Consider the following 23,900-nt stretch of genomic DNA (forward strand, 5'->3'; position numbering starts at 1 on the left):
GGCGTTTGAGCCAAATGGGGACCCGTGGTGCAAGCAACCCTCCCCACGTGTTAGCGTGCGTGAGATTCAGCTGGCGGCATTTTACTAGGTGCGTGTTGGTAGAGTGGGGTTGAGGTTTGCTTGCTCCTGTGGATGTAGAAGATGTCAAAGGTCCTGCCCAGCCCTGCGGTCCCCTCAGTCAACTGTGTTTCGGAGACATAACGATTTGGATAGCTAACAAGTCAAGAAAGTTTCAAGCCCTTGGAAGATCAGTTAAACACAAACACGGAATGAGAGTCAAAAGACAATATGTCATCTTTTTGAGAATTTTACTCACTTCAAGCACATTAAACACACACATTGACAAAGGCATGCCAGAGCCCAGTTTTCGAGGCCGAGGAAGGACCCCGAGAGCGCGCAGCGCAGCAGGCTTCCCAGCGTCCCAAACACTGCTCTCGGGGCGGGGCGCAGCGGAAGGGCTGCACCTCTCAGGGTTCCCGAACTTTTCCCTTATTCAGTCATCTAGAGAGCAAAAACACAGTCATTCCCCAGTTTCCTATTGACGTCCCAGCAGATGTCTGACTCCTGCGCGTCGCCCAGTTTCTCAGGCAACCAATCACTGGCACGGAAGCTTTTCCTGGCGCGTTTCCGGAGAGCCATGCGAACTACACTGTCCCTCACGAGAATTCAATGAGGCAGAGTCCCTGCATCGGCTCCCTGCCTGGCCTGGGCTCCCACCTCCGCAGAAGCGCCACAGCCAGGGAGCTTCGGAGTCACCGCAGAGAGTCTGCTCGCTGCTCTGCGCTCCTCAGTCCCACAGTCCCCTCCAAGTCACGGGAGCGGGAGGCCAAGGAGCCCCTGCCACCTGCCGTCTCACTCCAGGTCAGAATCGCTGTCCTCTGAGGAGGAGGAAACCTGAAGGTCCTCATAGAGGACACTCGCTGGGACACGAACACCGGGACCCTGAGACTTCTCTGAGACATGAGGGCTCTGAGCGAGGAAGGCTCCCGGCTTCTCAGGAGAGTGAAATGAGGGAGCTGTCAGGAGGCTGGAGCTCCACCATCCATTGTCCAGTCTCCGGAAGAGCACTCTGAGAGGCTGGGCCCCGTCATGGCTGGCCGCCGGGTGACGGGACACGGTGCAGGCCTGGGCAGTAGGCAGGCAAGGTCTGCTGTGCGGAGGCTGCCGGTCGATGCTGGGCACCTGGGCGGGTGTCCTCCTGCCCATCTGGGGCGACGTACTCGGTCCAAGTTCGGTTGCGGCCGGCGGAGGTTGGAGAGTGTCCGGGGCCCCGAGCTCACCTCCCTGGATGGCGTCTTCGGGGATCTGGAAGGGACCCAGTCTCGGTATCTTGGGGAAGTTCAGGCAAGCCTGAAGCGGAGCCTGGGCAGGTCTCTTGGCTCCTGGCCTGAAGCTGAGATTGGAGCCTAGGCCCAAGCTGCGTGTGGCGGCTGGTGGGCAGGGCTGTGAGGTCAGCGCGGGACGTCTGTCTTGTGCCTGGGGGCTGATGGCCTGGAGCAGGCCGTGGGTTTGCGAGGCAGCCTGGGGAACTTCTCGGCAGCCACCCTCCGGGCTGCTGTGTGTCGGCTTCACCACGAGGAGAGGCCCCGGGCCCTGGTGCCTGACTGCAGGCTGAGGGATGGGGGCCGCAGCCCCTGTCTGTCGTTCCTTTGGTCCAAGACTAGAGGGGTAGCTCACACTGGCTTTTCTGAAGGGAGACAGTGAAGCCAAGACGGAGCCCCTGTCAGACATTTCGGTAGCTGAGCCATCAGTGAGGACAGGGTCCACGCGTGGCCTCTTACTGGTTGTGTGGAGCGGCATTGGCCTGCTTGCAACCTGAAAGACAGGAAACCACACACGTTACAAGTTCCTCTGCATGGAGCCGACACGAAAATCAGCCACTTCCAAAGACGAGGGGCACGCGCCAGGAAATTCTCAATACAGAATCGACAGGCGGTCCTTGGAAGTAGGGACAGACCCTCCACCTGAGTGCTGATCAGGACAAGACTCATGAAAGATGCGCTCTCGAGCTATGTGTAGCTGATCCGAGCACACCATTGTTCAAAAGAACAATGTCTTGGGCATTAACTGGATCGGAGTGCCTCCGCTCAGCCTTCCCTGAAGTGGAAGGGACTAATGCCCTTCTGAAGGCGGGTTGGTGGCTCAAGGGTTCTCAGGAGGTGTTCTCTGAAAACCTGCATGTTCCTGGGTTTAGCCCTCTCCATGTTTGGGGCCTCTGAGGGACGAATTTCCTCACGCCGCCAGGAACATGTTGTTGGCAAGCTTGCCGTAATTGGACAGAAAGAAAGCAACGGGAAATAAGGCATCCTCAGATGCCTTCACCTGCAATCCAACTGACCTGGAAGGATGGTGGAGTCACTGACCCAAAGAAGGCAAGAAAGAGGGGTTCCCCGATTAACTCCCGCAGCCGGGAAGCTGAAAGGAAATCAACCAGTGTGACCTAGAGGAGAAAAAGACCAGGGGCCCGGGGTGACACTCACCCTCAGATCATCACAAGATTCCGTGGATCCTCTTCGATTTGGCAGCGGCTTCTCTGGAGGTTTCACGGAAAATATCCGGAGGAGAGCCTTCCTCTGCGGGTCTTGCTGCCTGCAGAACAGAAAAAGGTCATTCCGTGCCCCCTGGTTCTCCCCGGGAGACAGGGAGAACCCTGCCTGGGGCCCAGGCCCATTCCGTGTTGCGTGACACAGAAATGGACATCTGGTGCCCTTTCCGCCTCTGCACCTTCCCTCACCTGCCAACCTTCCCATCCTCCTGGTGGCCCTCTAGGCTTCCCAACTAAGGACTGTGATTTGGACTCCATTGCTTTTCCCCCTGTCATGGGGAACCTGCACGAAGCGCCCCCGCCTCTCCCCGTCCCCGAATCAACCAGAGCCAGAGGGGCTCCTGGGTGTGGAAGAACGGAGGACAAGGAGCTGCGCTCTATTTCCTGCAGCGTTCCTTCCCTGGCCCGGAGACGGAAAGGCACACGGTGTGCAGGTGCAGAGACACCATGTCCTTAGGAGGCAGTACTCTAAGAGTGGTGAAAACCCCTCCCACCGCTCACCTTGGTCTCTCTTCCTTCTCTCCTTTATCCTTGTTCAAGGGCCCCGGGTTCGCCTCCACCGGGGGCTTCCACGGTTTCAGGTTTTCCTTCCCTTCCCTCTTCCCGAAGGTCTGTGGAACCAGGGCTGCCTTCCAGCACTTCATGGGGCACCTGGTACTTCTGGCCGTGTGGCCAAAGGCCCCGCAGTCTTTGCACTTGAGCTGTGGGTGGAAAGGAAGTGATGTCAGTGAGTGAGCTGAAGCCACAGGCAGCCATCCGATGTCAACATTGAGAGGGATTATGAATTCAGAGCTGAATAAGGATTCCAAAGAGGGGACCCCGGCATGGGGGCCGTTAAGTGCTGGGAGAGTTCGGATACGATGTTCCCTCCCAAAGCCCATGTGACGGAGGACCTCTAAAAGGAAGGACTCAAGGTACCAAGGGGCACGATCGTGACCCCGATGTCAACGACACAGCCAAAGGTGGCTACACAGGATTCTAAGTAGAAAGGGAGGTTGCCCCCAAGAGTCTCTCAAGGGATTTATGGGGCCGGGGAGGAGGTCCCAAGCCACGCCCACCTCGGATGGGAAAAGCAACCTGGGTGGTGGTGACAGAAACCTTTGGAATCCAACCCAGTCTCTGAGGACCCTGTGACACCGCCTCCCCCCGCCCCAACACCCACCCCTCCCCCATTCCCAAGAGATACAGGGCTAGACTTACCCTGGGATCTTCTTCATCGGGCGGGGGAGCCCTTGGCGCAACTGGGGCCCTCCGCTGCTTCTGGAGGGTCTGGGCTCTCCCGAGTCTGTTGGCGCCAGTTTTGGGGTCACGACGGGCCAACATCTTCGTCTCCTGGGGGTTCTATGACCGCCTTTTTCGGGGGTTGAATGTTGGGTCACCTGAAACACACACAAACACACCCATATTGATGGTGAAGCACACTGGATATTCACACACACCCACAGGAAACCTCCAGCTAACTCCTTGCCGCTGTGGTCGTGAGGAGACTTCACCACCGGTCGGTCAAGTCTGTGGCTCACACTGTGCTGTGTACACCCTCAGATATTGTGTGTTCCTCTGCCATGATTACCAAGTCCGAGTGTAAACCTCGCCTGCCACAGGGCCCATGGCCTAGGGTTGGGGAGCTGAGCTTTCTGCCCCAAACAAACCACTGATTCTGAAGACTGGACTGAGGTGTATCACGATTCACGCCGGTAGAAGACACGATGATTCTATCTCCCTTGACGGCCAGAATGATGGAAGCCGCAGGGCATGGCGTGTGGCACCCTTTGGCAGGTCTGTTTGAAATCAGGGATAAGGGAGGCTTCCTGTCACAACTTGAATCCCTACCCTTGCCATTTCTAATTAGGCAACTTCCAAACACAAATTCATAGGGAGAAGTTTTCTTCCTCTCTATCGCACTAGCAGGTGATGGTCTTTCCTGTTCTATCGTTTTGGCTTTAGCTCCAGCCCCTCTTTATTTATTTTGCTGATATTTTACGCATGCCACACGAACCCGTCCAAACAAACGGTGAACAGGGGCCATAGCGTATCGATTTCTTACACGGCTGAAGGGCAAACCACCCTTTTTTCCAAACTTCTTTTCCCATTTCCCCACCAATTCAGCACGCTGGATTACATTTCCTTTCGCATTTCCATCTTGGTCTTATCCCACACGTGGAGACGGGAATGATTTCTCGTTTTCTGTTCCAAGAATTACCAGTAAGCAGAATACATCCTACCCCATCAGCAAGCCCCAGTGTGATCGATTTCTTTCACTCTCCTTCGTCTCTTCCCCCCCAAACCCCGCCCCACCCCTCAGGGACTACGTGAAACAAACAGTTGTTCAGTGAAACTAACCTGAAGTTACAGGTCAGCTTTCTTTCCTCGGCTGGCGCTCAGACGGGCAGGTGCTGGAGCAGCCCCGCTGGAAGCGATGCAGCATCCAGGAAGACCGAGGAAGGGGCGGAGAGGGACCTCTGCTTTCCAGGCTGCCTTTTATACCGCCTCTGGTCTCCGGACGTGGAGCGCACCCTAACCTGATCCATTACAGGTACCTTAATTGCAATTAACTTAATCCAATCACATGACCTGGAGACGTCTGTCTGCACAGCCCACTCTAAGATCATGTTCACCTTTGGCCGACATTCTAAAACCTACGAGTACAGCTGTAAGCTTTGAAGGATAGTTGTTCCCCGTCAGACGTGTGACACTGGTTCGTCTACCCTTGTCTCGTTTTCCGTCTTGACTGCCTTTTCTTTGTTTGTTTGTTTGTTTGTTTGTTTGTGTTAAAAAAAAAATGTGGTAAAATAGACGCCTTTTAATTGGGCCGTGTCTACTACATCTCGACGTAGGACTCAGTGTCATCAAGGAGATTCTCCTGGACACGCCGTCACGGCCATGATCCATCTTCAGAGCTTCTCTTTCTTCCCCACGGTAAGTCTGTCAGCAGAGAACACTGACCACACCCTCATGTGTTTTCTCCTCCAGGAGGCGCTTGGAAACCACCGTGAGTTGGACTGCACTGGGAAACACAGATGAACTAAGTCAAGACCGCTTTGTCCTTCAGCGCCTGGCTCCCTTTTCAACTCGTCTTGCGACTCCAGGCATTATGCCTGAAAAGTCTCCGGGACGCCTGTGAGGCTCTACTTCCCTGGGTCCCATTGCCATTTCTCTGGATTTGCGAGGATCCACCGGACCTTCTTTGGAACTCCCACGTCGGTGAACTTTGGTGCCACGTCCCCTAATTCTGTCCTTGGTCATCTGCACCTGCACGGGTTAGGCTCCATGTTCCATGGACGGGAAGAGACAGGCAGGAGTCGGAATGCTTAACCGACACACTGGGGCATTTTCTCCTGTAGCCCAAGTGACCCCATGGTCTGGTTGAGCTTTGGAACCGGTCGCGTCCCCCTCGACACTGCACCCGACTCCCAGTTTCTCAATCTTGTTGGCCCCCCGGCGACCTCCGGTTCGATGAATTGCACCTGCTGAAACTCGAGTCCCCTTTGACTTGCGCTTCATGAATTATTCGTGATTCAGGTTGGAACCCCAGCTTACGACCCCCTGTAGGCCGTTCTCTGAGCTTTCCGGTCACATCGTTTCCTTTCACGCTCTTTGGTTCATCGTGGTCCTGCTCGTTCTGCTGTCAGAGGAGCAGAGAGTTGATCTTCTTGATTCTGGATACTGATACTTTCTAGGTGATCTGGATAAGCAAGATGACGACCCTCAAGAGCGGCGGAAAGGGAGCAGCCATTTGGTGGGCCGCAGGGAATCCCGCTCAGTTCCCAGGGCTCCTAGATGTGGAATCCTGGTCAGAGTTGTTCCCAGGCCAGAGAATGGAGATAGCCTGTGCATGATGGGATAGCCCTGCCTAGATCGTTCAGTGAGTCTCTAGCTCAGCTACTCTTAGGATCGCGGGGAGGACCGTGGAAAGGCCCGGTGTCAGACATCCGGAAAGAAGACGGGATGAATGTCTTACCTCTGAAGTACATCCCGAATCTGGGAGTTAACTTCAGCTTTGCTGGGGTCTATTTGGCGAATGAAAGTGTGCCTGGTGCATACGCACATCCGGCAGCCACTTCATGGGGGCCGTCGCAATTGGAACCACGCACCTGGTGTCGGCGTTTGAGCCAAATGGGGACCCGTGGTGCAAGCAACCCTCCCCACGTGTTAGCGTGCGTGAGATTCAGCTGGCGGCATTTTACTAGGTGCGTGTTGGTAGAGTGGGGTTGAGGTTTGCTTGCTCCTGTGGATGTAGAAGATGTCAAAGGTCCTGCCCAGCCCTGCGGTCCCCTCAGTCAACTGTGTTTCGGAGACATAACGATTTGGATAGCTAACAAGTCAAGAAAGTTTCAAGCCCTTGGAAGATCAGTTAAACACAAACACGGAATGAGAGTCAAAAGACAATATGTCATCTTTTTGAGAATTTTACTCACTTCAAGCACATTAAACACACACATTGACAAAGGCATGCCAGAGCCCAGTTTTCGAGGCCGAGGAAGGACCCCGAGAGCGCGCAGCGCAGCAGGCTTCCCAGCGTCCCAAACACTGCTCTCGGGGCGGGGCGCAGCGGAAGGGCTGCACCTCTCAGGGTTCCCGAACTTTTCCCTTATTCAGTCATCTAGAGAGCAAAAACACAGTCATTCCCCAGTTTCCTATTGACGTCCCAGCAGATGTCTGACTCCTGCGCGTCGCCCAGTTTCTCAGGCAACCAATCACTGGCACGGAAGCTTTTCCTGGCGCGTTTCCGGAGAGCCATGCGAACTACACTGTCCCTCACGAGAATTCAATGAGGCAGAGTCCCTGCATCGGCTCCCTGCCTGGCCTGGGCTCCCACCTCCGCAGAAGCGCCACAGCCAGGGAGCTTCGGAGTCACCGCAGAGAGTCTGCTCGCTGCTCTGCGCTCCTCAGTCCCACAGTCCCCTCCAAGTCACGGGAGCGGGAGGCCAAGGAGCCCCTGCCACCTGCCGTCTCACTCCAGGTCAGAATCGCTGTCCTCTGAGGAGGAGGAAACCTGAAGGTCCTCATAGAGGACACTCGCTGGGACACGAACACCGGGACCCTGAGACTTCTCTGAGACATGAGGGCTCTGAGCGAGGAAGGCTCCCGGCTTCTCAGGAGAGTGAAATGAGGGAGCTGTCAGGAGGCTGGAGCTCCACCATCCATTGTCCAGTCTCCGGAAGAGCACTCTGAGAGGCTGGGCCCCGTCATGGCTGGCCGCCGGGTGACGGGACACGGTGCAGGCCTGGGCAGTAGGCAGGCAAGGTCTGCTGTGCGGAGGCTGCCGGTCGATGCTGGGCACCTGGGCGGGTGTCCTCCTGCCCATCTGGGGCGACGTACTCGGTCCAAGTTCGGTTGCGGCCGGCGGAGGTTGGAGAGTGTCCGGGGCCCCGAGCTCACCTCCCTGGATGGCGTCTTCGGGGATCTGGAAGGGACCCAGTCTCGGTATCTTGGGGAAGTTCAGGCAAGCCTGAAGCGGAGCCTGGGCAGGTCTCTTGGCTCCTGGCCTGAAGCTGAGATTGGAGCCTAGGCCCAAGCTGCGTGTGGCGGCTGGTGGGCAGGGCTGTGAGGTCAGCGCGGGACGTCTGTCTTGTGCCTGGGGGCTGATGGCCTGGAGCAGGCCGTGGGTTTGCGAGGCAGCCTGGGGAACTTCTCGGCAGCCACCCTCCGGGCTGCTGTGTGTCGGCTTCACCACGAGGAGAGGCCCCGGGCCCTGGTGCCTGACTGCAGGCTGAGGGATGGGGGCCACAGCCCCTGTCTGTCGTTCCTTTGGTCCAAGACTAGAGGGGTAGCTCACACTGGCTTTTCTGAAGGGAGACAGTGAAGCCAAGACGGAGCCCCTGTCAGACATTTCGGTAGCTGAGCCATCAGTGAGGACAGGGTCCACGCGTGGCCTCTTACTGGTTGTGTGGAGCGGCATTGGCCTGCTTGCAACCTGAAAGACAGGAAACCACACACGTTACAAGTTCCTCTGCATGGAGCCGACACGAAAATCAGCCACTTCCAAAGACGAGGGGCACGCGCCAGGAAATTCTCGATACAGAATCGACAGGCGGTCCTTGGAAGTAGGGACAGACCCTCCACCTGAGTGCTGATCAGGACAAGACTCATGAAAGATGCGCTCTCGAGCTATGTGTAGCTGATCCGAGCACACCATTGTTCAAAAGAACAATGTCTTGGGCATTAACTGGATCGGAGTGCCTCCGCTCAGCCTTCCCTGAAGTGGAAGGGACTAATGCCCTTCTGAAGGCGGGTTGGTGGCTCAAGGGTTCTCAGGAGGTGTTCTCTGAAAACCTGCATGTTCCTGGGTTTAGCCCTCTCCATGTTTGGGGCCTCTGAGGGACGAATTTCCTCACGCCGCCAGGAACATGTTGTTGGCAAGCTTGCCGTAATTGGACAGAAAGAAGGCAACGGGAAATAAGGCATCCTCAGATGCCTTCACCTGCAATCCAACTGACCTGGAAGGATGGTGGAGTCACTGACCCAAAGAAGGCAAGAAAGAGGGGTTCCCCGATTAACTCCCGCAGCCGGGAAGCTGAAAGGAAATCAACCAGTGTGACCTAGAGGAGAAAAAGACCAGGGGCCCGGGGTGACACTCACCCTCAGATCATCACAAGATTCCGTGGATCCTCTTCGATTTGGCAGCGGCTTCTCTGGAGGTTTCACGGAAAATATCCGGAGGAGAGCCTTCCTCTGCGGGTCTTGCTGCCTGCAGAACAGAAAAAGGTCATTCCGTGCCCCCTGGTTCTCCCCGGGAGACAGGGAGAACCCTGCCTGGGGCCCAGGCCCATTCCGTGTTGCGTGACACAGAAATGGACATCTGGTGCCCTTTCCGCCTCTGCACCTTCCCTCACCTGCCAACCTTCCCATCCTCCTGGTGGCCCTCTAGGCTTCCCAACTAAGGACTGTGATTTGGACTCCATTGCTTTTCCCCCTGTCATGGGGAACCTGCACGAAGCGCCCCCGCCTCTCCCCGTCCCCGAATCAACCAGAGCCAGAGGGGCTCCTGGGTGTGGAAGAACGGAGGACAAGGAGCTGCGCTCTATTTCCTGCAGCGTTCCTTCCCTGGCCCGGAGACGGAAAGGCACACGGTGTGCAGGTGCAGAGACACCATGTCCTTAGGAGGCAGTACTCTAAGAGTGGTGAAAACCCCTCCCACCGCTCACCTTGGTCTCTCTTCCTTCTCTCCTTTATCCTTGTTCAAGGGCCCCGGGTTCGCCTCCACCGGGGGCTTCCACGGTTTCAGGTTTTCCTTCCCTTCCCTCTTCCCGAAGGTCTGTGGAACCAGGGCTGCCTTCCAGCACTTCATGGGGCACCTGGTACTTCTGGCCGTGTGGCCAAAGGCCCCGCAGTCTTTGCACTTGAGCTGTGGGTGGAAAGGAAGTGATGTCAGTGAGTGAGCTGAAGCCACAGGCAGCCATCCGATGTCAACATTGAGAGGGATTATGAATTCAGAGCTGAATAAGGATTCCAAAGAGGGGACCCCGGCATGGGGGCCGTTAAGTGCTGGGAGAGTTCGGATACGATGTTCCCTCCCAAAGCCCATGTGACGGAGGACCTCTAAAAGGAAGGACTCAAGGTACCAAGGGGCACGATCGTGACCCCGATGTCAACGACACAGCCAAAGGTGGCTACACAGGATTCTAAGTAGAAAGGGAGGTTGCCCCCAAGAGTCTCTCAAGGGATTTATGGGGCCGGGGAGGAGGTCCCAAGCCACGCCCACCTCGGATGGGAAAAGCAACCTGGGTGGTGGTGACAGAAACCTTTGGAATCCAACCCAGTCTCTGAGGACCCTGTGACACCGCCTCCCCCCGCCCCAACACCCACCCCTCCCCCATTCCCAAGAGATACAGGGCTAGACTTACCCTGGGATCTTCTTCATCGGGCGGGGGAGCCCTTGGCGCAACTGGGGCCCTCCGCTGCTTCTGGAGGGTCTGGGCTCTCCCGAGTCTGTTGGCGCCAGTTTTGGGGTCACGACGGGCCAACATCTTCGTCTCCTGGGGGTTCTATGACCGCCTTTTTCGGGGGTTGAATGTTGGGTCACCTGAAACACACACAAACACACCCATATTGATGGTGAAGCACACTGGATATTCACACACACCCACAGGAAACCTCCAGCTAACTCCTTGCCGCTGTGGTCGTGAGGAGACTTCACCACCGGTCGGTCAAGTCTGTGGCTCACACTGTGCTGTGTACACCCTCAGATATTGTGTGATCCTCTGCCATGATTACCAAGTCCGAGTGTAAACCTCGCCTGCCACAGGGCCCATGGCCTAGGGTTGGGGAGCTGAGCTTTCTGCCCCAAACAAACCACTGATTCTGAAGACTGGACTGAGGTGTATCACGATTCACGCCGGTAGAAGACACGATGATTCTATCTCCCTTGACGGCCAGAATGATGGAAGCCGCAGGGCATGGCGTGTGGCACCCTTTGGCAGGTCTGTTTGAAATCAGGGATAAGGGAGGCTTCCTGTCACAACTTGAATCCCTACCCTTGCCATTTCTAATTAGGCAACTTCCAAACACAAATTCATAGGGAGAAGTTTTCTTCCTCTCTATCGCACTAGCAGGTGATGGTCTTTCCTGTTCTATCGTTTTGGCTTTAGCTCCAGCCCCTCTTTATTTATTTTGCTGATATTTTACGCATGCCACACGAACCCGTCCAAACAAACGGTGAACAGGGGCCATAGCGTATCGATTTCTTACACGGCTGAAGGGCAAACCACCCTTTTTTCCAAACTTCTTTTCCCATTTCCCCACCAATTCAGCACGCTGGATTACATTTCCTTTCGCATTTCCATCTTGGTCTTATCCCACACGTGGAGACGGGAATGATTTCTCGTTTTCTGTTCCAAGAATTACCAGTAAGCAGAATACATCCTACCCCATCAGCAAGCCCCAGTGTGATCGATTTCTTTCACTCTCCTTCGTCTCTTCCCCCCCAAACCCCGCCCCACCCCTCAGGGACTACGTGAAACAAACAGTTGTTCAGTGAAACTAACCTGAAGTTACAGGTCAGCTTTCTTTCCTCGGCTGGCGCTCAGACGGGCAGGTGCTGGAGCAGCCCCGCTGGAAGCGATGCAGCATCCAGGAAGACCGAGGAAGGGGCGGAGAGGGACCTCTGCTTTCCAGGCTGCCTTTTATACCGCCTCTGGTCTCCGGACGTGGAGCGCACCCTAACCTGATCCATTACAGGTACCTTAATTGCAATTAACTTAATCCAATCACATGACCTGGAGACGTCTGTCTGCACAGCCCACTCTAAGATCATGTTCACCTTTGGCCGACATTCTAAAACCTACGAGTACAGCTGTAAGCTTTGAAGGATAGTTGTTCCCCGTCAGACGTGTGACACTGGTTCGTCTACCCTTGTCTCGTTTTCCGTCTTGACTGCCTTTTCTTTGTTTGTTTGTTTGTTTGTTTGTGTTAAAAAAAAATGTGGTAAAATAGACGCCTTTTAATTGGGCCGTGTCTACTACATCTCGACGTAGGACTCAGTGTCATCAAGGAGATTCTCCTGGACACGCCGTCACGGCCATGATCCATCTTCAGAGCTTCTCTTTCTTCCCCACGGTAAGTCTGTCAGCAGAGAACACTGACCACACCCTCATGTGTTTTCTCCTCCAGGAGGCGCTTGGAAACCACCGTGAGTTGGACTGCACTGGGAAACACAGATGAACTAAGTCAAGACCGCTTTGTCCTTCAGCGCCTGGCTCCCTTTTCAACTCGTCTTGCGACTCCAGGCATTATGCCTGAAAAGTCTCCGGGACGCCTGTGAGGCTCTACTTCCCTGGGTCCCATTGCCATTTCTCTGGATTTGCGAGGATCCACCGGACCTTCTTTGGAACTCCCACGTCGGTGAACTTTGGTGCCACGTCCCCTAATTCTGTCCTTGGTCATCTGCACCTGCACGGGTTAGGCTCCATGTTCCATGGACGGGAAGAGACAGGCAGGAGTCGGAATGCTTAACCGACACACTGGGGCATTTTCTCCTGTAGCCCAAGTGACCCCATGGTCTGGTTGAGCTTTGGAACCGGTCGCGTCCCCCTCGACACTGCACCCGACTCCCAGTTTCTCAATCTTGTTGGCCCCCCGGCGACCTCCGGTTCGATGAATTGCACCTGCTGAAACTCGAGTCCCCTTTGACTTGCGCTTCATGAATTATTCGTGATTCAGGTTGGAACCCCAGCTTACGACCCCCTGTAGGCCGTTCTCTGAGCTTTCCGGTCACATCGTTTCCTTTCACGCTCTTTGGTTCATCGTGGTCCTGCTCGTTCTGCTGTCAGAGGAGCAGAGAGTTGATCTTCTTGATTCTGGATACTGATACTTTCTAGGTGATCTGGATAAGCAAGATGACGACCCTCAAGAGCGGCGGAAAGGGAGCAGCCATTTGGTGGGCCGCAGGGAATCCCGCTCAGTTCCCAGGGCTCCTAGATGTGGAATCCTGGTCAGAGTTGTTCCCAGGCCAGAGAATGGAGATAGCCTGTGCATGATGGGATAGCCCTGCCTAGATCGTTCAGTGAGTCTCTAGCTCAGCTACTCTTAGGATCGCGGGGAGGACCGTGGAAAGGCCCGGTGTCAGACATCCGGAAAGAAGACGGGATGAATGTCTTACCTCTGAAGTACATCCCGAATCTGGGAGTTAACTTCAGCTTTGCTGGGGTCTATTTGGCGAATGAAAGTGTGCCTGGTGCATACGCACATCCGGCAGCCACTTCATGGGGGCCGTCGCAATTGGAACCACGCACCTGGTGTCGGCGTTTGAGCCAAATGGGGACCCGTGGTGCAAGCAACCCTCCCCACGTGTTAGCGTGCGTGAGATTCAGCTGGCGGCATTTTACTAGGTGCGTGTTGGTAGAGTGGGGTTGAGGTTTGCTTGCTCCTGTGGATGTAGAAGATGTCAAAGGTCCTGCCCAGCCCTGCGGTCCCCTCAGTCAACTGTGTTTCGGAGACATAACGATTTGGATAGCTAACAAGTCAAGAAAGTTTCAAGCCCTTGGAAGATCAGTTAAACACAAACACGGAATGAGAGTCAAAAGACAATATGTCATCTTTTTGAGAATTTTACTCACTTCAAGCACATTAAACACACACATTGACAAAGGCATGCCAGAGCCCAGTTTTCGAGGCCGAGGAAGGACCCCGAGAGCGCGCAGCACAGCAGGCTTCCCAGCGTCCCAAACACTGCTCTCGGGGCGGGGCGCAGCGGAAGGGCTGCACCTCTCAGGGTTCCCGAACTTTTCCCTTATTCAGTCATCTAGAGAGCAAAAACACAGTCATTCCCCAGTTTCCTATTGACGTCCCAGCAGATGTCTGACTCCTGCGCGTCGCCCAGTTTCTCAGGCAACCAATCACTGGCACGGAAGCTTTTCCTGGCGCGTTTCCGGAGAGCCATGCGAACTACACTGTCCCTCACGAGAATTCAATGAGGCAGAGTCCCTGCATCGGCTCCCTGCCTGGCCTGGGCTCCCACCTCCGCAGAAGCGCCACAGCCAGGGAGCTTCGGAGTCACCGCAGAGAGTCTGCTCGCTGCTCTGCGCTCCTCAGTCCCACAGTCCCCTCCAAGTCACGGGAGCGGGAGGCCAAGGAGCCCCTGCCACCTGCCGTCTCACTCCAGGTCAGAATCGCTGTCCTCTGAGGAGGAGGAAACCTGAAGGTCCTCATAGAGGACACTCGCTGGGACACGAACACCGGGACCCTGAGACTTCTCTGAGACATGAGGGCTCTGAGCGAGGAAGGCTCCCGGCTTCTCAGGAGAGTGAAATGAGGGAGCTGTCAGGAGGCTGGAGCTCCACCATCCATTGTCCAGTCTCCGGAAGAGCACTCTGAGAGGCTGGGCCCCGTCATGGCTGGCCGCCGGGTGACGGGACACGGTGCAGGCCTGGGCAGTAGGCAGGCAAGGTCTGCTGTGCGGAGGCTGCCGGTCGATGCTGGGCACCTGGGCGGGTGTCCTCCTGCCCATCTGGGGCGACGTACTCGGTCCAAGTTCGGTTGCGGCCGGCGGAGGTTGGAGAGTGTCCGGGGCCCCGAGCTCACCTCCCTGGATGGCGTCTTCGGGGATCTGGAAGGGACCCAGTCTCGGTATCTTGGGGAAGTTCAGGCAAGCCTGAAGCGGAGCCTGGGCAGGTCTCTTGGCTCCTGGCCTGAAGCTGAGATTGGAGCCTAGGCCCAAGCTGCGTGTGGCGGCTGGTGGGCAGGGCTGTGAGGTCAGCGCGGGACGTCTGTCTTGTGCCTGGGGGCTGATGGCCTGGAGCAGGCCGTGGGTTTGCGAGGCAGCCTGGGGAACTTCTCGGCAGCCACCCTCCGGGCTGCTGTGTGTCGGCTTCACCACGAGGAGAGGCCCCGGGCCCTGGTGCCTGACTGCAGGCTGAGGGATGGGGGCCGCAGCCCCTGTCTGTCGTTCCTTTGGTCCAAGACTAGAGGGGTAGCTCACACTGGCTTTTCTGAAGGGAGACAGTGAAGCCAAGACGGAGCCCCTGTCAGACATTTCGGTAGCTGAGCCATCAGTGAGGACAGGGTCCACGCGTGGCCTCTTACTGGTTGTGTGGAGCGGCATTGGCCTGCTTGCAACCTGAAAGACAGGAAACCACACACGTTACAAGTTCCTCTGCATGGAGCCGACACGAAAATCAGCCACTTCCAAAGACGAGGGGCACGCGCCAGGAAATTCTCAATACAGAATCGACAGGCGGTCCTTGGAAGTAGGGACAGACCCTCCACCTGAGTGCTGATCAGGACAAGACTCATGAAAGATGCGCTCTCGAGCTATGTGTAGCTGATCCGAGCACACCATTGTTCAAAAGAACAATGTCTTGGGCATTAACTGGATCGGAGTGCCTCCGCTCAGCCTTCCCTGAAGTGGAAGGGACTAATGCCCTTCTGAAGGCGGGTTGGTGGCTCAAGGGTTCTCAGGAGGTGTTCTCTGAAAACCTGCATGTTCCTGGGTTTAGCCCTCTCCATGTTTGGGGCCTCTGAGGGACGAATTTCCTCACGCCGCCAGGAACATGTTGTTGGCAAGCTTGCCGTAATTGGACAGAAAGAAAGCAACGGGAAATAAGGCATCCTCAGATGCCTTCACCTGCAATCCAACTGACCTGGAAGGATGGTGGAGTCACTGACCCAAAGAAGGCAAGAAAGAGGGGTTCCCCGATTAACTCCCGCAGCCGGGAAGCTGAAAGGAAATCAACCAGTGTGACCTAGAGGAGAAAAAGACCAGGGGCCCGGGGTGACACTCACCCTCAGATCATCACAAGATTCCGTGGATCCTCTTCGATTTGGCAGCGGCTTCTCTGGAGGTTTCACGGAAAATATCCGGAGGAGAGCCTTCCTCTGCGGGTCTTGCTGCCTGCAGAACAGAAAAAGGTCATTCCGTGCCCCCTGGTTCTCCCCGGGAGACAGGGAGAACCCTGCCTGGGGCCCAGGCCCATTCCGTGTTGCGTGACACAGAAATGGACATCTGGTGCCCTTTCCGCCTCTGCACCTTCCCTCACCTGCCAACCTTCCCATCCTCCTGGTGGCCCTCTAGGCTTCCCAACTAAGGACTGTGATTTGGACTCCATTGCTTTTCCCCCTGTCATGGGGAACCTGCACGAAGCGCCCCCGCCTCTCCCCGTCCCCGAATCAACCAGAGCCAGAGGGGCTCCTGGGTGTGGAAGAACGGAGGACAAGGAGCTGCGCTCTATTTCCTGCAGCGTTCCTTCCCTGGCCCGGAGACGGAAAGGCACACGGTGTGCAGGTGCAGAGACACCATGTCCTTAGGAGGCAGTACTCTAAGAGTGGTGAAAACCCCTCCCACCGCTCACCTTGGTCTCTCTTCCTTCTCTCCTTTATCCTTGTTCAAGGGCCCCGGGTTCGCCTCCACCGGGGGCTTCCACGGTTTCAGGTTTTCCTTCCCTTCCCTCTTCCCGAAGGTCTGTGGAACCAGGGCTGCCTTCCAGCACTTCATGGGGCACCTGGTACTTCTGGCCGTGTGGCCAAAGGCCCCGCAGTCTTTGCACTTGAGCTGTGGGTGGAAAGGAAGTGATGTCAGTGAGTGAGCTGAAGCCACAGGCAGCCATCCGATGTCAACATTGAGAGGGATTATGAATTCAGAGCTGAATAAGGATTCCAAAGAGGGGACCCCGGCATGGGGGCCGTTAAGTGCTGGGAGAGTTCGGATACGATGTTCCCTCCCAAAGCCCATGTGACGGAGGACCTCTAAAAGGAAGGACTCAAGGTACCAAGGGGCACGATCGTGACCCCGATGTCAACGACACAGCCAAAGGTGGCTACACAGGATTCTAAGTAGAAAGGGAGGTTGCCCCCAAGAGTCTCTCAAGGGATTTATGGGGCCGGGGAGGAGGTCCCAAGCCACGCCCACCTCGGATGGGAAAAGCAACCTGGGTGGTGGTGACAGAAACCTTTGGAATCCAACCCAGTCTCTGAGGACCCTGTGACACCGCCTCCCCCCGCCCCAACACCCACCCCTCCCCCATTCCCAAGAGATACAGGGCTAGACTTACCCTGGGATCTTCTTCATCGGGCGGGGGAGCCCTTGGCGCAACTGGGGCCCTCCGCTGCTTCTGGAGGGTCTGGGCTCTCCCGAGTCTGTTGGCGCCAGTTTTGGGGTCACGACGGGCCAACATCTTCGTCTCCTGGGGGTTCTATGACCGCCTTTTTCGGGGGTTGAATGTTGGGTCACCTGAAACACACACAAACACACCCATATTGATGGTGAAGCACACTGGATATTCACACACACCCACAGGAAACCTCCAGCTAACTCCTTGCCGCTGTGGTCGTGAGGAGACTTCACCACCGGTCGGTCAAGTCTGTGGCTCACACTGTGCTGTGTACACCCTCAGATATTGTGTGATCCTCTGCCATGATTACCAAGTCCGAGTGTAAACCTCGCCTGCCACAGGGCCCATGGCCTAGGGTTGGGGAGCTGAGCTTTCTGCCCCAAACAAACCACTGATTCTGAAGACTGGACTGAGGTGTATCACGATTCACGCCGGTAGAAGACACGATGATTCTATCTCCCTTGACGGCCAGAATGATGGAAGCCGCAGGGCATGGCGTGTGGCACCCTTTGGCAGGTCTGTTTGAAATCAGGGATAAGGGAGGCTTCCTGTCACAACTTGAATCCCTACCCTTGCCATTTCTAATTAGGCAACTTCCAAACACAAATTCATAGGGAGAAGTTTTCTTCCTCTCTATCGCACTAGCAGGTGATGGTCTTTCCTGTTCTATCGTTTTGGCTTTAGCTCCAGCCCCTCTTTATTTATTTTGCTGATATTTTACGCATGCCACACGAACCCGTCCAAACAAACGGTGAACAGGGGCCATAGCGTATCGATTTCTTACACGGCTGAAGGGCAAACCACCCTTTTTTCCAAACTTCTTTTCCCATTTCCCCACCAATTCAGCACGCTGGATTACATTTCCTTTCGCATTTCCATCTTGGTCTTATCCCACACGTGGAGACGGGAATGATTTCTCGTTTTCTGTTCCAAGAATTACCAGTAAGCAGAATACATCCTACCCCATCAGCAAGCCCCAGTGTGATCGATTTCTTTCACTCTCCTTCGTCTCTTCCCCCCCAAACCCCGCCCCACCCCTCAGGGACTACGTGAAACAAACAGTTGTTCAGTGAAACTAACCTGAAGTTACAGGTCAGCTTTCTTTCCTCGGCTGGCGCTCAGACGGGCAGGTGCTGGAGCAGCCCCGCTGGAAGCGATGCAGCATCCAGGAAGACCGAGGAAGGGGCGGAGAGGGACCTCTGCTTTCCAGGCTGCCTTTTATACCGCCTCTGGTCTCCGGACGTGGAGCGCACCCTAACCTGATCCATTACAGGTACCTTAATTGCAATTAACTTAATCCAATCACATGACCTGGAGACGTCTGTCTGCACAGCCCACTCTAAGATCATGTTCACCTTTGGCCGACATTCTAAAACCTACGAGTACAGCTGTAAGCTTTGAAGGATAGTTGTTCCCCGTCAGACGTGTGACACTGGTTCGTCTACCCTTGTCTCGTTTTCCGTCTTGACTGCCTTTTCTTTGTTTGTTTGTTTGTTTGTTTGTGTTAAAAAAAAATGTGGTAAAATAGACGCCTTTTAATTGGGCCGTGTCTACTACATCTCGACGTAGGACTCAGTGTCATCAAGGAGATTCTCCTGGACACGCCGTCACGGCCATGATCCATCTTCAGAGCTTCTCTTTCTTCCCCACGGTAAGTCTGTCAGCAGAGAACACTGACCACACCCTCATGTGTTTTCTCCTCCAGGAGGCGCTTGGAAACCACCGTGAGTTGGACTGCACTGGGAAACACAGATGAACTAAGTCAAGACCGCTTTGTCCTTCAGCGCCTGGCTCCCTTTTCAACTCGTCTTGCGACTCCAGGCATTATGCCTGAAAAGTCTCCGGGACGCCTGTGAGGCTCTACTTCCCTGGGTCCCATTGCCATTTCTCTGGATTTGCGAGGATCCACCGGACCTTCTTTGGAACTCCCACGTCGGTGAACTTTGGTGCCACGTCCCCTAATTCTGTCCTTGGTCATCTGCACCTGCACGGGTTAGGCTCCATGTTCCATGGACGGGAAGAGACAGGCAGGAGTCGGAATGCTTAACCGACACACTGGGGCATTTTCTCCTGTAGCCCAAGTGACCCCATGGTCTGGTTGAGCTTTGGAACCGGTCGCGTCCCCCTCGACACTGCACCCGACTCCCAGTTTCTCAATCTTGTTGGCCCCCCGGCGACCTCCGGTTCGATGAATTGCACCTGCTGAAACTCGAGTCCCCTTTGACTTGCGCTTCATGAATTATTCGTGATTCAGGTTGGAACCCCAGCTTACGACCCCCTGTAGGCCGTTCTCTGAGCTTTCCGGTCACATCGTTTCCTTTCACGCTCTTTGGTTCATCGTGGTCCTGCTCGTTCTGCTGTCAGAGGAGCAGAGAGTTGATCTTCTTGATTCTGGATACTGATACTTTCTAGGTGATCTGGATAAGCAAGATGACGACCCTCAAGAGCGGCGGAAAGGGAGCAGCCATTTGGTGGGCCGCAGGGAATCCCGCTCAGTTCCCAGGGCTCCTAGATGTGGAATCCTGGTCAGAGTTGTTCCCAGGCCAGAGAATGGAGATAGCCTGTGCATGATGGGATAGCCCTGCCTAGATCGTTCAGTGAGTCTCTAGCTCAGCTACTCTTAGGATCGCGGGGAGGACCGTGGAAAGGCCCGGTGTCAGACATCCGGAAAGAAGACGGGATGAATGTCTTACCTCTGAAGTACATCCCGAATCTGGGAGTTAACTTCAGCTTTGCTGGGGTCTATTTGGCGAATGAAAGTGTGCCTGGTGCATACGCACATCCGGCAGCCACTTCATGGGGGCCGTCGCAATTGGAACCACGCACCTGGTGTCGGCGTTTGAGCCAAATGGGGACCCGTGGTGCAAGCAACCCTCCCCACGTGTTAGCGTGCGTGAGATTCAGCTGGCGGCATTTTACTAGGTGCGTGTTGGTAGAGTGGGGTTGAGGTTTGCTTGCTCCTGTGGATGTAGAAGATGTCAAAGGTCCTGCCCAGCCCTGCGGTCCCCTCAGTCAACTGTGTTTCGGAGACATAACGATTTGGATAGCTAACAAGTCAAGAAAGTTTCAAGCCCTTGGAAGATCAGTTAAACACAAACACGGAATGAGAGTCAAAAGACAATATGTCATCTTTTTGAGAATTTTACTCACTTCAAGCACATTAAACACACACATTGACAAAGGCATGCCAGAGCCCAGTTTTCGAGGCCGAGGAAGGACCCCGAGAGCGCGCAGCGCAGCAGGCTTCCCAGCGTCCCAAACACTGCTCTCGGGGCGGGGCGCAGCGGAAGGGCTGCACCTCTCAGGGTTCCCGAACTTTTCCCTTATTCAGTCATCTAGAGAGCAAAAACACAGTCATTCCCCAGTTTCCTATTGACGTCCCAGCAGATGTCTGACTCCTGCGCGTCGCCCAGTTTCTCAGGCAACCAATCACTGGCACGGAAGCTTTTCCTGGCGCGTTTCCGGAGAGCCATGCGAACTACACTGTCCCTCACGAGAATTCAATGAGGCAGAGTCCCTGCATCGGCTCCCTGCCTGGCCTGGGCTCCCACCTCCGCAGAAGCGCCACAGCCAGGGAGCTTCGGAGTCACCGCAGAGAGTCTGCTCGCTGCTCTGCGCTCCTCAGTCCCACAGTCCCCTCCAAGTCACGGGAGCGGGAGGCCAAGGAGCCCCTGCCACCTGCCGTCTCACTCCAGGTCAGAATCGCTGTCCTCTGAGGAGGAGGAAACCTGAAGGTCCTCATAGAGGACACTCGCTGGGACACGAACACCGGGACCCTGAGACTTCTCTGAGACATGAGGGCTCTGAGCGAGGAAGGCTCCCGGCTTCTCAGGAGAGTGAAATGAGGGAGCTGTCAGGAGGCTGGAGCTCCACCATCCATTGTCCAGTCTCCGGAAGAGCACTCTGAGAGGCTGGGCCCCGTCATGGCTGGCCGCCGGGTGACGGGACACGGTGCAGGCCTGGGCAGTAGGCAGGCAAGGTCTGCTGTGCGGAGGCTGCCGGTCGATGCTGGGCACCTGGGCGGGTGTCCTCCTGCCCATCTGGGGCGACGTACTCGGTCCAAGTTCGGTTGCGGCCGGCGGAGGTTGGAGAGTGTCCGGGGCCCCGAGCTCACCTCCCTGGATGGCGTCTTCGGGGATCTGGAAGGGACCCAGTCTCGGTATCTTGGGGAAGTTCAGGCAAGCCTGAAGCGGAGCCTGGGCAGGTCTCTTGGCTCCTGGCCTGAAGCTGAGATTGGAGCCTAGGCCCAAGCTGCGTGTGGCGGCTGGTGGGCAGGGCTGTGAGGTCAGCGCGGGACGTCTGTCTTGTGCCTGGGGGCTGATGGCCTGGAGCAGGCCGTGGGTTTGCGAGGCAGCCTGGGGAACTTCTCGGCAGCCACCCTCCGGGCTGCTGTGTGTCGGCTTCACCACGAGGAGAGGCCCCGGGCCCTGGTGCCTGACTGCAGGCTGAGGGATGGGGGCCGCAGCCCCTGTCTGTCGTTCCTTTGGTCCAAGACTAGAGGGGTAGCTCACACTGGCTTTTCTGAAGGGAGACAGTGAAGCCAAGACGGAGCCCCTGTCAGACATTTCGGTAGCTGAGCCATCAGTGAGGACAGGGTCCACGCGTGGCCTCTTACTGGTTGTGTGGAGCGGCATTGGCCTGCTTGCAACCTGAAAGACAGGAAACCACACACGTTACAAGTTCCTCTGCATGGAGCCGACACGAAAATCAGCCACTTCCAAAGACGAGGGGCACGCGCCAGGAAATTCTCGATACAGAATCGACAGGTGGTCCTTGGAAGTAGGGACAGACCCTCCACCTGAGTGCTGATCAGGACAAGACTCATGAAAGATGCGCTCTCGAGCTATGTGTAGCTGATCCGAGCACACCATTGTTCAAAAGAACAATGTCTTGGGCATTAACTGGATCGGAGTGCCTCCGCTCAGCCTTCCCTGAAGTGGAAGGGACTAATGCCCTTCTGAAGGCGGGTTGGTGGCTCAAGGGTTCTCAGGAGGTGTTCTCTGAAAACCTGCATGTTCCTGGGTTTAGCCCTCTCCATGTTTGGGGCCTCTGAGGGACGAATTTCCTCACGCCGCCAGGAACATGTTGTTGGCAAGCTTGCCGTAATTGGACAGAAAGAAAGCAACGGGAAATAAGGCATCCTCAGATGCCTTCACCTGCAATCCAACTGACCTGGAAGGATGGTGGAGTCACTGACCCAAAGAAGGCAAGAAAGAGGGGTTCCCCGATTAACTCCCGCAGCCGGGAAGCTGAAAGGAAATCAACCAGTGTGACCTAGAGGAGAAAAAGACCAGGGGCCCGGGGTGACACTCACCCTCAGATCATCACAAGATTCCGTGGATCCTCTTCGATTTGGCAGCGGCTTCTCTGGAGGTTTCACGGAAAATATCCGGAGGAGAGCCTTCCTCTGCGGGTCTTGCTGCCTGCAGAACAGAAAAAGGTCATTCCGTGCCCCCTGGTTCTCCCCGGGAGACAGGGAGAACCCTGCCTGGGGCCCAGGCCCATTCCGTGTTGCGTGACACAGAAATGGACATCTGGTGCCCTTTCCGCCTCTGCACCTTCCCTCACCTGCCAACCTTCCCATCCTCCTGGTGGCCCTCTAGGCTTCCCAACTAAGGACTGTGATTTGGACTCCATTGCTTTTCCCCCTGTCATGGGGAACCTGCACGAAGCGCCCCCGCCTCTCCCCGTCCCCGAATCAACCAGAGCCAGAGGGGCTCCTGGGTGTGGAAGAACGGAGGACAAGGAGCTGCGCTCTATTTCCTGCAGCGTTCCTTCCCTGGCCCGGAGACGGAAAGGCACACGGTGTGCAGGTGCAGAGACACCATGTCCTTAGGAGGCAGTACTCTAAGAGTGGTGAAAACCCCTCCCACCGCTCACCTTGGTCTCTCTTCCTTCTCTCCTTTATCCTTGTTCAAGGGCCCCGGGTTCGCCTCCACCGGGGGCTTCCACGGTTTCAGGTTTTCCTTCCCTTCCCTCTTCCCGAAGGTCTGTGGAACCAGGGCTGCCTTCCAGCACTTCATGGGGCACCTGGTACTTCTGGCCGTGTGGCCAAAGGCCCCGCAGTCTTTGCACTTGAGCTGTGGGTGGAAAGGAAGTGATGTCAGTGAGTGAGCTGAAGCCACAGGCAGCCATCCGATGTCAACATTGAGAGGGATTATGAATTCAGAGCTGAATAAGGATTCCAAAGAGGGGACCCCGGCATGGGGGCCGTTAAGTGCTGGGAGAGTTCGGATACGATGTTCCCTCCCAAAGCCCATGTGACGGAGGACCTCTAAAAGGAAGGACTCAAGGTACCAAGGGGCACGATCGTGACCCCGATGTCAACGACACAGCCAAAGGTGGCTACACAGGATTCTAAGTAGAAAGGGAGGTTGCCCCCAAGAGTCTCTCAAGGGATTTATGGGGCCGGGGAGGAGGTCCCAAGCCACGCCCACCTCGGATGGGAAAAGCAACCTGGGTGGTGGTGACAGAAACCTTTGGAATCCAACCCAGTCTCTGAGGACCCTGTGACACCGCCTCCCCCCGCCCCAACACCCACCCCTCCCCCATTCCCAAGAGATACAGGGCTAGACTTACCCTGGGATCTTCTTCATCGGGCGGGGGAGCCCTTGGCGCAACTGGGGCCCTCCGCTGCTTCTGGAGGGTCTGGGCTCTCCCGAGTCTGTTGGCGCCAGTTTTGGGGTCACGACGGGCCAACATCTTCGTCTCCTGGGGGTTCTATGACCGCCTTTTTCGGGGGTTGAATGTTGGGTCACCTGAAACACACACAAACACACCCATATTGATGGTGAAGCACACTGGATATTCAC

At 56.0% G+C, this 23,900-nt stretch overlaps 3 protein-coding genes across 3 annotated transcripts; all 3 read right to left on the reverse strand.

Annotated features, from left to right (window-relative positions):
* Window positions 1-222: 222 nt before the first annotated feature.
* Window positions 223-3,868, reverse strand: LOC129493313 (putative protein FAM90A26). Its single transcript, XM_055299333.2, has 4 exons — window positions 3,746-3,868; window positions 3,047-3,246; window positions 2,481-2,589; window positions 223-1,815 (listed from the first exon to the last, which is right to left on the reverse strand). Exons 1-4 carry the CDS (start codon window positions 3,866-3,868, stop codon window positions 853-855), a joined length of 1,395 nt encoding a protein of 464 aa, XP_055155308.1. The 3' UTR covers window positions 223-852.
* A 9,895-nt stretch (window positions 3,869-13,763) lies between these two features.
* Window positions 13,764-17,151, reverse strand: LOC129493314 (putative protein FAM90A26). Its single transcript, XM_055299334.2, has 4 exons — window positions 17,029-17,151; window positions 16,330-16,529; window positions 15,764-15,872; window positions 13,764-15,098 (listed from the first exon to the last, which is right to left on the reverse strand). Exons 1-4 carry the CDS (start codon window positions 17,149-17,151, stop codon window positions 14,136-14,138), a joined length of 1,395 nt encoding a protein of 464 aa, XP_055155309.1. The 3' UTR covers window positions 13,764-14,135.
* A 2,993-nt stretch (window positions 17,152-20,144) lies between these two features.
* On the reverse strand, window positions 20,145-23,790 carry LOC129493346 (putative protein FAM90A26). Its single transcript, XM_055299423.2, has 4 exons — window positions 23,668-23,790; window positions 22,969-23,168; window positions 22,403-22,511; window positions 20,145-21,737 (listed from the first exon to the last, which is right to left on the reverse strand). Exons 1-4 carry the CDS (start codon window positions 23,788-23,790, stop codon window positions 20,775-20,777), a joined length of 1,395 nt encoding a protein of 464 aa, XP_055155398.1. The 3' UTR covers window positions 20,145-20,774.
* Between the last annotated feature and the right edge of the window lie 110 nt (window positions 23,791-23,900).

This window comes from Symphalangus syndactylus, chromosome 11 (genome assembly GCF_028878055.3).
Source record: "Symphalangus syndactylus isolate Jambi chromosome 11, NHGRI_mSymSyn1-v2.1_pri, whole genome shotgun sequence".
Taxonomy (NCBI): domain Eukaryota; kingdom Metazoa; phylum Chordata; class Mammalia; order Primates; family Hylobatidae; genus Symphalangus; species Symphalangus syndactylus.